Raw genomic sequence first — 16,222 nt, 5'->3', positions numbered from 1 at the left:
TTTGTCTGCAGAAAACAGAGTTAATCATTATCATGACTCTTGTTTTAAAAAAAAAAAAGAAATATGTATAGTTTTTATTAAAAAAAAAAAACACTGACAAAATGATTGTTTCAGGAAGTAAACTTTTGAAAGGACTGGTATTAATATCCCTAGTGAGACTACAATAATAAAGTCCCATCTGTGTCAAAAAAATGTTCTGTGTTAGACTTTTTAACCAAGCTGAGCATACTTTTCAAAACAGTATGTTGCTATCCTGTTCTCTAATGCATTACTTGCTTTTAAGTGTTATTCCAGGTTGGTTTGAAGGCTGTGATTTCTCCAACACTGCATAGAGTAATGCTGTTGGGGAATCTCATGTGTGGGTTTTTTTTTTTTTTTGTATGTATACAGTCATTCAAATAAGTATTAGGGGTTAAAGTTTACCTTTTGATTATTTTTAACACCAACATGGAAGCAACATTTCTTGATGTCTCCCAGGACTCCTGTTATTGCCAAGGGGGCAGTTGCTGACATTGCTGGGTGTTCAAGGGTTAAATCTTTCCTTTTAAAAAAAATAATAATGGAAAAATATATGGAGATATACCTATCTCATAGAACTGGAAGGGACCCTGAAAGGTCATCGAGTCCAGCCCCCTGCCTTCACTAGCAGGACCAAGTACTGATTTTGCCCCAGGTCCCTAAGTGGCCCCCCTCAAGGATTGAACTCACAACCCTGGGTTTAGCAGCCAAGTCTCAAACCACAGAGCTATCCCTCCCTCCATTTTGCCATAGCACTACTTAGGGGGAGGGATAGCTTAGTGGTTTGAGCATTAGCCTGCTAAACCCAGGGTTGTGAGTTCAGTCCTTGAGGGGGCCACTTAGGGAACTGGGATAAAAAAAATCTGTCTTCCCTTTGAGTGTTCTTTATGTAATACTCACAACAGCTTTTTCCTTATAATTTTTCCACAGGTGCGCTTAGACCACAATGGGAAATTTTATAATGCCCATATCCAAGAGGTTCGCTCTGAGAATGGCCCAGTTATTGTTTTTGTAGAAGAGCTTGGAGAAAAGTAAGTAAACTTTTCATATATAAGTTTGTCATATAGAACTTTATTAATGCAGCTTCCCCCCTTTTTAGTGTTTGACACCATCTGCTTGATCATTTTGCCATAGCACTACTTCAGATAAAGGACTGGTTGCATTTCAACAGCAACTGAAACTGTCTGAACAACAGTTCAGTTGCTGTTCTAAAAGGGTGAACTTACTCCCCAACCCTATCTACACACAGCATAAAAACATCTTGTAGCTGTGTACCTCTGTAAATTATGGTATATTTTAGGACTGTCAAGCAATTTAAAAAAAACGAATTGCGTAGTTAAAAAAATTATTTGTTGAACAGTGCGATTAATCGCAGTTAATTTTTTTGAGTTAATCGCATGAGTTAACTGTGATTAATCGACAGCCCTAGTATATTTATTTATTTAGTAAACTCAAATTAGAGCATTTTCTGTACAAACTCCAAACCTAGACAGCATGATATTGTCCCACTAGGGGATTACTGGTAATGCTTCTATAATTGGATGGTAGAACTGTGGCTAACTTTTTTTATGTTAAAAGCATTGTGAAGGGGAATAGCAGACTTATGTAATCGCTAATTAACTCTTTAGTCAGCCTGATTTCATACAGAAAGAGCTGTATGTTGATTGAATTAATACTCATGTCTTTATCCCCAGATATCATGGCAACATAATGGCTCAGTTATCTGAGCCATCTCCCTTAGATTGTATTGCAGGTGCCCTAACTTCTTCCTCACTCTCTCTCAAAGAATAACTCCTGATGACATGATAAGGGGTTGAGGAGAGTTGTTGAGGGAAATCTCTCCAATGCTAAGGTTTGAAGAGAAGAATCCAGACAGGGAACACATTCTCCAGTCATAGCATTGGGAAGGAAGGAGTAAGACACTTGGCAACTGTGATGTCATCTTGCAAAATTGTATTTTATTTTTGCAAATTTGCTATAGTTATATTAGAACTGCCTTTAATAGGTGCATGGAGTAACATTCAGTTACAGTTCTGGTTTAAACCAGTAATTCATCCACTCCCCACCAAACTGAATATCTTCATATCAGATAATTCAAATGCTACTTTCAGTTCATGCTGCCTGCCTAGATAAAAGCAATCAATGCTCAGTAATTTTAAAGTTAGTTTATATCCCTGGCCATATTCCTAAATCTGTCATCATATTCCTGGTGAATTTATCTGCCCAGTGTGCTGCTCTGTGACATTCTGTAAAGATTAAGATGGAAAAGCCCTGTAGTTTTCAAATCAAGGACATATGTATGTGTTTGTCCACAAAGCTTCAGAAAGTGCTGATAAGTTGTCTGTTTTGACTTGATATTTTCTTTAGTTTGCTTTAAAATGACTACTTAGTCAAGGGAGAAAAGATGGACATAGTCACTGGTCTCATTAACAGAATGTTCTTACTATCCCTCTGCCTTGTCTTTGTGTGTCAGGATGTTAAAATATCTATTTTATACGTAAAAACCGATAAGCTAGTCTCCGTCCCTTCTATATTATATAATTTATATATATATATATATATATATATGAAACTTGCTTTTGGGTTATTTTCATTACAAAATAGCATTGTTATGAGTTAAAATTGTGTGTGTTCTGTACAAATTGTTGAAAACTGTTTCAGTTTAGAATCTTATTTCTGTTTGAGAACTCAAAACCATAAGACCTTTAAATTTTTTTTTACTGTCCTGGTTAAGCTCATGCAACATGTTAAACACAAGAGCAAAGAAAACTTGATGTAATTCTCCCAGAAACAGAAAAGAGCCTTCATAGTAAACATTTTGGTGTTAATTATACAAACCCCAGTCCAATCTATAGACCTCTTTATATTTTTTCTCTTTCTGTTGTGCAGGCATGCTGTCTCACTGAAAAGCCTTAAACCACTTCCACAGGCATCTCCTATAGAGGGCTGGAATACTGTGTCAGGGAAGAAGATAAAAAAGTTCTCTACAGCATGTGGGCAAAATCTTCAGCCTGGTAGGATTCTTCCCACTTCTAATTGCAGAAACGTTGTCTCTAGTAATTGTGAGAAAAATCTTATGAAATGTTTCTGCATCTGTGTCACAGAAGCAGACTGCAGAGGGCCAAAGAATCAAAGCAAGCCAATAAAAACCCAATCAGTGCTACCTCCTCGACAACAGTATGCTGTGGGAACCAGACAGCATCAGTTCTCACAGTCTCAGCAGACATCTACTGAGCACAAAACTCCAGGCAGGAATCCCTCCCAGTCTGCAAGGTAAAATGAGAAATAAGATAGTCATTATCTTGGGCCTTAGACGTTTACAGCTCAAAGGCTTGTTTCTTGTGCATCCCAGCTGATGGTCAGTATCAAGTGTGACAGATATGGCAATGTCCTTGAAAGACCTTACTGTATTAAGTTTATTTATTAGTGTGGGCTGGAATTGTATGTAACCTCTTTAGAGGGGAGATGTGAGACTTGGGAGTTCAACAAACTATACTGAAATTGTGCCAGGCAAGTATGGACTTTTGGGACAATAAGTGTTAAAGGGATTCCCCAGAAAATCCACAAGGAAAGGTTAATACAAATTCCCCAACTCTGGTTATGCAAAAACGTAGCCTTTTGAAGTTACTTCCTGAGGAGAGGGTGATTATCTGCTGATTACCTGTTACAGAAGGCTAAGATCAAAGGCCTGAGCTGTGTAAAGAAATGGCTGATCTGCCCAGTCTGGGATCTGTTTTTGGATCTAAAATAGATGGACTTGTAATCATGGGGAAAATCCAGTTGTGGGTTTTGAAGGACTAAAACCAACCAGATCCCTGTGTTGGAGCTGGGGGTGATGTCTGGTAAGCTTTTTAACAGGTGTGCAGGCTCTTTTATTGTTTTCTCTGTAATGCTTTTACCTTAAGAATAAATTTTGCTTGCTTAGGAGAAGCAGTGTGGTATCTTATAACTGCAGGCAATATACTGGTCACAGCCCTCAGAGAGAAAGCAGAGCACAGGTGCTGGCTCTTTTAGGCTGTCTGGCTTGCTGGAGGCATCACAGTATAAGGCAGGGAGCTGTGTAGCCTTAAAATCTCTGGTCAAGGGGAAATGAGATGTGGGTCTCCCACCATATTAGAGGTGATGGCCGGGAGCTGGTAGCCTAAAGTGGCTGCCGTTGGTGGACCATGGGCTGGGGAGGGAATATAGTCCATCAGTTTCAGAACCCATTGCATGGAACCTGTGTTTATTAAGGCAAAGAATTCAAGAGGATGCTAGTGTTATGTGTTTGTTTTTTGTTTTTGTTTTCGCTGGCACTTCTATTATTATTTTATTAATAGTTTACGGTTGTGCATAAGGGCCAACCAAGCGTGGGGTCCCATTGTGCTAGATGCTGTACAAACACAGAGCAGTAGACTGTTCCTGCCCCAAAGAGCTTACAATCTAAATAGGACAAGACTTACACAAGGTAGGGGAAGATATAACACACAAACAATGTGATGGCAGCAAAAGTCATTGTTGTGTCATGATTTTATTTATTTATTTTATAGCTAAAGATTGCCTTGAGAAAGCCATTTAAGTTTCCATTGTAGCCATTAGGGAAGAGAAGAAATAGAACTTTCAAAAGAGAATCCTTAAGTATGAAGTTAATCTCCATCATAGAGGTAGGGATATGTGTATGGATAGGTACAGATACTAATACTGGCAGTTACTTTAGAAACAGTAATAAAATGATTATTGGCATTTACATAAATAGTTTTCAGTTCCTTGTGTATTGTTTGCTGTCCTCATCTTTTGATTTTGCTACTGTATGGAGGAGCACATGTACTAACCCCAGATCTGCTTTTGTTTTTGACAGCACATGTCTAAAATCACACTATAGCTATAGATTTAGGTACTTGGCAGATAATTTCTCTTGGGTTATGACGACTGTTTTCAGATGTTATCCAGAGACAAGACACACAGATTTTATTTTATAATTAAATAGCAGTTTCACTTGGTGAATTCAAAAAGTGCAAAGGATAAAATAATCTTTTTAGAAAATATTCTGCATTTGTCTATATTGTTTCCGAATAGTACTCTGTTACTGGGAAGTAAAAATAAGCTTGTAACTGTCAAACTGTACATGCGTATACTTAAGCAAGGATGAATATAAATCTTAACATATGGAAAGAATTAATAGGAAATGTGACTGTTTCCTGATTTGTCGTTTTTTTTCCTGTTCTTATTACATTGATTCAGATTCTTAAATGTAAAAATTCTTAATTTGACAGTGTTGTCAAACTGCAAAATACAGAATCTTTTTAGAAGCACTTCTAACTTTTGGTTCTGTATACTATTATTCATCTTTATTAGACTGTAATGTTGAAATAAAATTAAAATACTGAATTTATTAGGTTACGAAATCTTGCTCTAAAGTGAATCTTGTGTACAGGTTCATCACAGGACTTTGACATGGTGAAATGTTTGCTACGTTACATTTTTATGCAGTAGGCTGGAAAAGACGGTTTCTGTATTTTTTATATAGTGAAGAAAAGTACATCACACTAATAAATAGCATTTCCGATGCTGCCTTTATCTTAAATAAAGGATAGTGTATGCCTCCATCCTTCTTAGGGGATGTGAAACTAGCATTTCTGCTGCTGGGGACGCTGGCCAGCTCTGGACCACTCTTCTACAGCAGAGTTTCTGCTCACCTTTTTTTCTCACTTGGATATAGTGGGTAGCTTTTAGTCTCAGATATGCCCCAGAATCCTTTGTTCTTTCTCTATTGGAGCACAACTTTGGAGCACAACTGCAGCTACAGCAAAGCACGCAGGTGAATATTTGGGAATTATAGGCACCTCTTGCATATGATTGAGCAGAAACAGATATGTTGTGTGTTTTTTTTTTTTTAAAGGGGAAATAAGTTTGGGAGTTATTTAGGCAGTGGAGGGGCATTCATTTCCTTCAGTGCCTAGATAGCAGTGCATCTAGGACAAGCCTTCGGTATTGCATCATTTCAGAATACAGGTCTCTCGCAACTTACGCGCATTTAACATGCACAATTTCAACTATACGCATACGGCCAGAGTGGGGGGGCATGGCCTCAAGATTTAAAGGTCCTGGGGCACCAGCTGTGGCTGGGAGTCCCAGGGCCTTTAAGTCACCCAGGGGGCTCCCAGCTGCAGAGGTGGCTGGTAGCCCCTGTGGCGAACTAAAGGGCCCGAGGCTCCAGCCACCGTGGAGCTCCGGGCCCTTTAAATGCCAGCCCCAGCCCGGCTGCCAAAGCTGCGGGTGGGATTTAAAGGGCTCCTTCAGGCTCCCCACCGTGGTGTGAAGCCCGGCGGAGCCCTTTTAATCCCGCCCGCAGCTCCGGCGGCCGGGGTGGGGGGTGGGGCATTTAAAGGACTCCACTGGGCTCCCTGCCGTGGCGGAAAGCCCAGCGGAACCCTTTAAATGCTCCCGCGGCCCAGCTGCAGGAGCTGTGGGCAGGGTTTAAAGGGCTTGAGGATATAATTTTGGCTATATGCAGTTTTCGCTTTATGTGATAACCGTGGAACCGAACGTCTAAGATGAGACTTGCCTGTAATTTGGAAAATATTTTGAAGCCCTCTTTCTCCAAGATTCTTAAGTATTTTCTGCATTTAAAAGTTGGACTTGAGTAGTGGTGTTGTCCACTGACCTTCTCAATTAATTTTATATTTGATATTATATCTGATATCCTCACTATCAGAATTATCAAAGTGCATCTAGTCCTTCATCTTCACTGAATCTCTTTCAATCTTGCTCTGCTTTTGCTAGCAATCTTATGTAACTTGCATTGGCTGACAATGTGGGATTCCCAGAAATACTGAAGGGCAAAAGACGACGGTTCTGAGTTGACATAGAGATTTAATAAATCTAATCCACCTTTTCAATTTCTAATGTCTGTGATTCTATGGGTTTTGATTTTGGTATCTGAGAGAGAAGTTGTCCTCTTTTCAAAGCACTTAGCTTAGATTTGGCCAGAAATGTAGCAGGTGGTGGGCATTACTGAAAAACAAACTAATATTCTCTTACTGTTCATGACCATCAAATAAGGGCTTAATATGAAGCTTTTTCTCAAATATGGGAGTGCTCAGTTGCTTTTCTTTAGTTGTCCTCAATGTTTTCTGACCAATCTAAAAGTAAAAACATGTAACCAACTCAAAATAAGAAGTGGTTTTTTTCATTTGTCAGAATGGTGAAAGCTACGGCTCACATATTAACAGAGAGGTACTCTTTCCCCCCACTCCCAATGTTGTGTCCCTGGATGGACAGAGGAAACTGGGCCTGTTGAACTGGAAGCAGATTGTCAGGATATTCAGGGCTATAATATTCAGTTTGGATTAGGCACTTATGACCATCTAAAGTAGCTTATTAGGTGTAGCAATAAAATTGTTAATGGGGCCAGTCAAAACTTAGACTCCAATAGCCATGAATTCTTTCCTCTCGGTGGACTTCTTAATCTACTTTACCTGTGTCACCGTGCCTTGGTGGGTCACAGCTGAGGATGCCAAATTCAAGACAAACTGTAGAGAAATAGGCACACTCACCCTAGCCTGGTGGTTATTCTATCATTCGATTATACCAAGCCAGTAATAAAAGTAAATTTCTGTCTCACCACACAAGAAGCTAAAGATGCAGTCTCCTTAGGTCTTCCAGCCTGTCTCACCACCCTGACATTGGACTCTGAGTGCTTACTGAAAACCAATTTAATCAAACATATAGTTCTTCTAATCCCGAGAGATCAGCCACATAGCCACGTCAATATATAACGTGTGCAGTTCTGGTCTCCCATGTTTAAGAAGGATGAATTCAAACTGGAACAGGTTCAGAGACGGGCTACTAGGATGATCCGAGGAATGGAAAACCTGTCTTATGAAAGGAGACTAAAAGAGCTTGGCTTGTTTAGCCTAACCAAAAGAAGATTGAGGGGGGATATGATTGCTCTTTATAAATATATCAGAGGGATTAATATTAGGGAGGGAGAGGAATTATTTAAGCTTAGTACCAATGTGGACACAAGAACAAATGGATATAAACTGGACATTAGGAAGTTTAGGCTTGAAATTAGATGAAGGTTTCTAACCATTAGAGGAGTGAAGTTCTGGAACAGCCTTCCAAGGGGAGTAGTGGGGGCAAAAGACATATCTGGCTTTAAGACTAAGCTTGATAAGTTTATGGAGGGGATGGTATGATGGGATAGCCTAATTTTGGCAATTAATTTTGGCAACTGATCTTTGATTATCAGCAGGTAAGTATGCCCAGTGGTCTGTGATGGGATGTTAGATGGGTTGGGATCTGAGTTACTACACGGAATTCTTTCCTGGGTGCTGGCTGGTGAGTCTTGCCCACATGCTCAGGGTTTAACTGATCGCCATATTTGGGGTCGGGAAGGAATTTTCCTCCAGGGCAGATTGGCAGAGGCCCTGGAGGTTTTTCGCCTTCCTCTGCAGCATGGGGCACGGGTCACTTGCTGGAGGATTCTCTGCAGCTTGAGGTCTTCAAACCACAATTTGAGGACTTCAATAACTCAGACATAGGTTAGGGGTTTGTTATAGAAGTGAATGGGTGAGATTCTGTGGCCTGCATTGTGCAGGAGGTCAGACTAGATGATCATAATGGTCCCTTCTGACCTTAAAGTCTATGAGTCTATAACCCAGATTTTATCCAATAATCATGCTGAGGCCAATCCTTTAGTAACTAAAAACTAAAGGTTTAATAATAAAAGAAAAAAGTTTAAAAACTGTTAATCATATACATACAAATAATTGCAAAGTCCTTATATCAGGTTTGTAGCAGTGATTGAATAGACTGCTGGCTTGTAAAGTCTCTCTGATCACTTCCAAAAGATTAGATGGTACTCAGTCCATAGTTCAAAATGCTCCTTTTAGTTGTAAATCCTCAGTCCAGAGAATCAGGGCAGGAAATAGGCAAAATGGAGATATCTCAGGGGTCTTCTGTATCCTCTGGCATGTGCTTGGAAATGTACTGTCCCAAACAAAGCCCACAGCCCCTGCATATAGAAAGTTACTGCCCCAAGATGGAGTCCCGAGTTACATGAGCATATCACATGTCCTTATATGCTTTGACTCACAGGGGCAGCCATTGCCCATATTCTTGCTGAGGCATCCACAGGAAAAGCTATCTGGGCAAAAGTTTCTTCTATGGCCCATAGTGAGAGCTAAGTGTCCTTGATGGGCCATCAATACATGGCCTTAATGTAAATTTTACCTGTTGGGTGTTACCCAGGATTACAGCACATGTGTATGATGCCTGTATGTAGCTAATATTCATAACTTTAGTTATGAAAATGAAACAGGCATATAAATAGGATAATCATAATTAGAAAATCATAATTTTTCCATTGACACCTTACATGACATATGTTGTACAAGACTTGTAGCTATTGTATAACAATTGGTAAAATCAATGATATAAATGGTCATATTCAATCATACATCATCACAACATTTATATTTTATGGAGTATTCAAGTTTTTAGCCAAGAACTGGTTTACAGAGCTGTTCACTAGTCACTTAACTTCCACGTGTTGCACAATAATAATTGAGTAATATCTATCCCAGTATAAGTGCAGAACCACTACAAGAAAGAACCAAAGCATCCTCTACAGCAGTGGTTCTCAACCAGGGGCCTGGAGCAGGTTTCAGGGGGTCTGCTAAGCAGGACCAGGGTTAGACTTGCTGGGGCTGAAGCCGGGGGCCCTGGGCCCTGCCACTTGGGGCTGGAGCCCTGAGCAACTTAGCTTCACAGTGCCCCCTGTAGCATGGGGCCCTGGGCAACTGTCCTGCTTGCTACCTCCTAACGCTGGACCTGCCTTTTATATGCAGAAAACCAGTTATTGTGGCACAGGTGAGCCATGAAATTTTTATAGCATGTTTGGGGACCTCAGAAAGAGAGAGGTTGAGAACCCCCTGCTCTACAGTGTCTCTGAAATTGTAGGGGTTCTCAGACAAACATTCTGCATTCTCCTGTGAATTTGCCATTGTCTTGAGGCACCAACATCACATGTTCTTGGCTATTGTTTGCTGTGGTGTCGCAGTGACTATGGAAACTTTGGAAGACTTAGTCAAGAAAGGAAAGTTGTGAGGGTTTTTATGTGTTTTAAGAGTACTTTGTCTTTTACTGTCTGGCATTTCATGGAGAGATGGAGTATATTTTGTTTATATGGCTTCATCAGAAGTTCAGAATAACGCAAAATAAATTTAATAGCATTAAGAAGAAAAACATGTTGTGTATTCTTTTATTGAAATGCATTTATTAGCACTTGAATGTATATATTTGCCCTATGTTAGGATGTATAATACCATGTGAAATAACAAAGGGAGAACACTTTATAAATTATAGGAGAAAATGGACAGGATCCAAACTTCTGTTTTAGTACCACCTAGGAAGAAACTAAAATGGAATATGTTGTAGATGGAACACACTTTTTTTCCCCCTCTTAATCCTGATATTTGCAGTTACTATTTCACTATAAGCTTCATGGGACCTGAATAGCTAGTACAGTATGCTGTATTTTCTCAGCTTTCCCCAATTGTAATTCTGGGGTAGCTGAACTCTCACACTTGGTATCCATTTGACTATTTCTTTTGACAATTTTTTGGTCGTCTTCTTCCCCTACAGAAAAGCAGACAGAGAGAGAGCTGAAGATCTGGACTACATTAGCAGAGATTGTAACTACTTTGGCCTGTCCCCAGAGGAACGCAGAGAGAAGCAGGCCATAGAAGAATCTCGCTCACTTTATGAGATTCAGCAAAGGGATGAACAAGCTTTTCCTGCTCTTTCTGTATGTATGCTTCAGTAATTGTAGGTAATAAGGTATTTTTAGTGTAGGCTTTACAACCTGCCAGTGAATTATTAATTTGAAATTTAGTTCTCTGCACTTGTGAACTTTTCTTATTGCTATTGAAAAGTTAAATGTCTTGTCTTGCATCTCTTCTGTATAAAGTTAAATAAGTACAATATATAGAACTGTATATTATAGATCAAGACACTTAGCAGTTTTCCTTAGAGAATTACAGATATAAGCATTGGGATGTAATGACTAGAGTGGTCACTGAAGCCAGAGAGCTCCTTGCTCCATCCATGTAGAAATGGACCATGTTCCAGCAGATCCTTTAGGCTCAGCTTGGTTTCATGCAAGGAATTTGTACATCTCCTATACAATTTACCCAAATCCTCCTTTGTGTAGAACTACTCTAGTTCTGCTGTTGTGGGCCCTCTGACAGAGGTGGGAGCAGGATTTGTTCTGAGTTACAGTTCTACTCTGACTATAAAAATATCAGTGTGGGTTATAAGACGGTCTCAATTTGTCCAAGTGAAATCAGTTTACTTAGAAGTAAAACAATGGCTTTCCTAACTGCCAGTTCTGCAAACTGAAGCTGGGATCTGAAAATCAAGCAGGGCTCTAACTTGTTTATGAATGGTCATGAGTAATGAAGATTCCTTAGGTTGAATTCTGTTCTTACTTACATGGAACTCAGTTATCTTCAGAGGAGCTGAATAGGTTTAACTGAGTGTGGATTTTAGTCCTTCATTTGAAATTTGGTCGTCCCTTCTGTTGATGCATGAGTCAGGATGGAATTCAGCTTCATCTCCAGTAGCTTGTTGCCTCTGCTGAACTAACAGGAGTATAAAAAACATACTTCGTTGTTTAAAGTAAGCAGATATAACTCTTAATACATACAGGGAACAGATCTGCTGGATAAGAAGCTGTTGTCTTCACATAATCAGTCTTTGTAGTTTGGGTTTTTTTTCGTATTTCAGTCCTGCAGAAAACAGAAGTAGGGGAGACAGGCTGAAATACTAATAGGTGTTAGATTGTGAGGGTTATGGGATTTGAGAGAGACCTTGAGTGTCTTGCTATTTGGGGATGACAATTTCCAGGCAGAGGGCCTGATTCTGCTTATCTTAAACTTTTCAATGGTGTTATTCCTCACTTCCATCGTTTATTTATGAGAAGAGAATCAGGCCCAGGAGAGCTTTCTGGAATCTCCTGGTGAGTAAAGAGCAGAAATAGACTGGAAGAGACCGCCATCTTGTTGCAGTGTGGCAAATACTGTGATGCTCCTGCTCAAATATGGAGGAATATTAGGAATTTAAAATGGAAGAATTTATAGATTCTAGAAGTGGAATAAAACTCCAAGGTTTGTCCATGTAGCCTAATAACCTGAGCTCTTGACTCAAAGGTGAGCCCCACCCTCTCAGAATGCAACAGTGGATTGGGTGGGTAGAAAATTTGAGATTAGAATTTTTTCCTCTGCCTCCTGTTGAAAATAAGCTTGCATTCATGGAGGCCAAGTGCGGTAATTTTAGATGATGGCACATTGTTTTATACATTCCTATGGCTAAGCCTTTTTATATGAAATGCTGAATTTTGCTTCTCTCAATTTCTTTAGAACCATTTAGTTTGTCAGGCTGCTACGCAGACTGCTGATACTTGCGTAAAGCTCCGAGCTGTTACTGAGAAAAGAAACGGCAGGGGGAAGGCAAATATGGAAGAGCGAAAGGATAAAGGTAGTGTAAAAGAGAGAGTTTTCTGGACTAAACATCGTTAGCTTTTATATTAAGTAACCAAGTCTGGGATTTTCAAAGCTGGGGATGTGCCTATATGTGGATTTATGCATCTGACAGGGTACATGAGGGTAATTTTTTGTGACAATGGTCAAGTGCAATGTAGTTGTATGCTTTAGGGAGACAGTGCTTGTTTTTTTGATTTATGGGTGTGGTCTTTGGGTCAAACAACTTTATAGGAATTTTTAAATTATGTGGGAGGGCACACAACAGGAGCTAAATGCTGAAAAGCTAGGTCTTCTGATCCACATTAAAGTAATTAGGTGCTGGCTCATACTGAAATTAGTGCCAGATTAGCATTGCAGAAACTGCTGATGGAGAAATGCTAGAGATACTTGCTCAAGTGGAAAGAGGGTTCATCTAAGACAAAGCAAGTAAAAGAGGTTAGTGCCTAAAGTGATTTTATCTAATAAAATTGTAAGGGCAGGGAAAGAAACTGGAAGAAAAGTGTGTGAGTGAGAGATTTAATTTACAAGTATGTTTGCAATTCAGTAGTGCTGGAGAAGGGTGAGTGGTGTGAGATTTCCTTCTCCCATATTCCTCACAATGCTTTGCATATTTGTCAGGTAACTCCTGGAGGAAAGATAGGGTAACTAAGCTCTCCTACTTCTGGTGGGGCTCATTTTGTGGTGGCGATGGGGAAGAAGGTTGCAGTTGTATAGTGGGAGAGCAGGCAATTGTTGAGTCAACACAAAATGCATTTGCTAATCTGCTTTCTGGCCTGTCAGTCTTGTTCTATGTTAATCTTTTCCCTGCTTCCCCCTTCTTTATTGCATCATGTTGAAGCTCCTTGGTCTTGCCTTCAAGGATCTATCCTTCCGCATGTACCTATTTTTGCCTCTTTTCACCTCTGTCCCCTTTTCTCCTCTGCTCTGATAAAGACAAATAGGCATTGAAGTGCCTACATCTGATTCACATTTTTTGAAAGTCTCTGCTTCAGGCAGAGCAGGGACCTCAACTTAGGTCTCCCACATCCAAGGTGAGTGACCTAACCACTGGACTATTGGCTTTTCTAAGCTGAGTTGGTCTCTCTCTTTTTATGTGAAAATTTTCATAAGGTCTTGCTTTTGTCCCAGTGCAGAATGAAAACAAATTCTGAAACCTTGAAAATGTTTGTGAAACAGAAATTTTGTTTTCCGGCCAGCCCTACTTATTTCGACTTATTCTGCTTTCCACGTTTATGCTATTTTGAAGTAACATATAATTGAGCTGAAGTAGAAAGGTCATGATAAATCTGAAGATTTAACTCTGGAAAGACAAATTGTTATATTGGCTGAAGTTGTGACTATTATAAATGCTTTGATGCTTCATTTACAATGTTATATCTTTTGATATTACAGATTCAAATTCCAGGCAGGTCCACTTCAGTCAGAAGTTTGAGTCAAATTCATCTGAGGTAATTTTAAAGAAAAGATAAACCAATTCTTTCTCCCTCTCTTGCCCTGTCTCCCTCCCTTCTGTATATGCAGTAATTAGCACAGCATAAGGTGGCTAGCAGAGAGTTAGTTGTCTTCAGAGCCAAGGCTACTACTGCTGCTTTAGTACTTTCTGTAGATTATTGTAGGAGGGGGACTTGTCTTATTTTTGACCTTCCTCAGAACCTTTTTAAACGTCTGTTTTATGTAGTGTCTCTCTCTGCAATGTAAATTCCACAACTTGGGCTATTAAGAGTGCTTCTGAACCTGGATCTCTATTTGCTAGTGTACCCCATATGTTCGCAGTGTGGGTCTCTGTTCCCCTCTAGTGATTGTACTTGACAGGTTTGAGTCTGCATGGTTTAGGATCTAGAGGTTCTCCTGTGATCCGTGCTGCCAACAGATCATCAACAGGCATCACTTTAGGCTTGCCATAGTAGCAATCTGACAAACATTCACTTGATGGCCAGCCCACCTTTTAACAAAGTGTTGTGTGCTTAATATCTTTAATGGCCATTTTCGTAGGGAAAAAATAAATAGAATAGCACTGACTCTCCATTTGAACTTTGTAATAGAAGAATGGTGGAGATGACAAGTATCCAAAAGCTTCATCTCCTTCGAAACAAGGAAAGACACAATCTCAATCTCCTGCTGAACAAGTAAGAAATGTTTGTTTAACCTTTGGGTTTTTCAGTTATGAGGCCTCAGTGCATTTTTGCCATCACAGCCATATAGCTATTGAAGATAATTACTTTGTATTGTGGTAGTGCCAAAAGCCCCCCCCAGTTAGGATTGGAAACCCATTATGCTAGGTGCTATATGAAGACCTGGTCCCTATCCGAAAGACCTTGCAATTTAATCCACATTAATCCACATCCACCTTTTAAGTGAATGCTACTTGGGTTAAACACTGTATCTTTTTTTTTTCTCTCCAGCTATTTCACCTTCTGTGACTTTCCCAGAGACCAATATCATTCCCTCTATAACATTCCCAGCTTCTGCTGGTCTAGAAAATTGTTTAAACAACCTTGGTTATGTTTTGATAGCACCAACAGGCTTTGTGGTTGTTACCATCCTCTGATCTGTGCTATTGTAGCACAGTATCATACAAGATGAGTATCTGAGCAGGCCCGCTTGCTTCATTTAGTCAGTGGCTTTGCTTTTTGGAGGTGAAAAACTGTAAATACATTTATAGTTGTGAGAGATGCTGAATTTACTGCTTGGAAACGGAAGCCTGATACTTATTCATCGTATCAGTACAACCTTTTCTGGAGAGGTGACCCCTAGGATGAGAGGGTAGTTCAGTCTCCATGCACACTGAATTAATAAGACCAAAGGTGGCTATGCGATTAGGATTCCTATTTTGTCAGTAGCTTGTTAGCTAATATTACTAGATGGTGTTCTGCTACTGTAACAGTGGCAGCCTGGTTAAGTCTAGATTGTCAAATCTTTGTGAATGGAATGGAATTTAGGCTCTTACTCGAAGTAAGCATTATCTGTGAGCCCTACTAACTTCACTTGGTCTCTTTGCTTTATAGAAACTGACAGAACACTTACCATGTGTAAATCCAACTCCCCCTCCACCCTTCTCTGAGGTGCATTTGCCTCCGACAGTGCCTTCTATTACAGCCATTGTGCCAGCCTGGCAAAATGAGCCAACTTATCGACCAACAGGTTTGAAGAAATCTTCTTTGGTCTACTTCAGAGACTTATCGTACCATGTTCAGAACAGTCCGTGTGTAAAAATGACTTCAAATTGTCTGTGGGTGGGATTTTGAAAAGCAGACATTGAAAGATAATTAGATACGCAACTCTCCTAGTTAGCTTCAGTCATCCATATAAATGTGTCATTGCTAATTAAAATAGTTCACATGACCCTTTGCCTCTTAAAGGGAAGAGGGTGGGGGGGGTATTACTATTCCATTCCAGCGTGGGTCACTTAGAGATTCAGCTGTAAGATTCAATTTCCTTTTGTCTTCTATAAGGGTATTTTTAACTAATGCAAGTGATAAGATTTTTGTTACCACTTTTGGATAGACTGTACAGTCCCTTTCTGAAAATTGTTCTTTGAATTGAGCCTTCGTTTTCCCTCAGCTTAAATAATTCATCTTCCCGATGTTTTAATCCTTCAGTTACTTGCTATCTTCTCTCTCTATAATGTACTTTAGCCAAATTGTGTGTGTTCATTTCTTTCACTCTTCCCTCTTTCT

At 39.7% G+C, this 16,222-nt stretch overlaps 1 protein-coding gene across 3 annotated transcripts in view; it reads left to right on the top strand.

The window, feature by feature from the left end:
* OTUD4 (OTU deubiquitinase 4) overlaps positions 1-16,222 on the top strand; it is a 49,055-nt gene that overhangs the window by 20,279 nt on the left and 12,554 nt on the right. For all 3 annotated transcript variants that reach the window (XM_039540720.1, XM_039540722.1, XM_039540723.1), the window contains 8 exons: positions 949-1,049; positions 2,908-3,032; positions 3,123-3,291; positions 10,648-10,810; positions 12,423-12,540; positions 13,938-13,993; positions 14,588-14,671; positions 15,551-15,686. In XM_039540720.1, the coding sequence (XP_039396654.1) occupies positions 949-1,049; positions 2,908-3,032; positions 3,123-3,291; positions 10,648-10,810; positions 12,423-12,540; positions 13,938-13,993; positions 14,588-14,671; positions 15,551-15,686 (952 nt within the window). The remainder of the gene's footprint in view (positions 1-948; positions 1,050-2,907; positions 3,033-3,122; positions 3,292-10,647; positions 10,811-12,422; positions 12,541-13,937; positions 13,994-14,587; positions 14,672-15,550; positions 15,687-16,222) is intronic.

The sequence above is a fragment of the Mauremys reevesii genome, linkage group 5, assembly GCF_016161935.1.
Source record: "Mauremys reevesii isolate NIE-2019 linkage group 5, ASM1616193v1, whole genome shotgun sequence".
Lineage (NCBI taxonomy): Eukaryota > Metazoa > Chordata > Testudines > Geoemydidae > Mauremys > Mauremys reevesii.
This window is presented reverse-complemented; position numbering and strand designations above follow the sequence as displayed.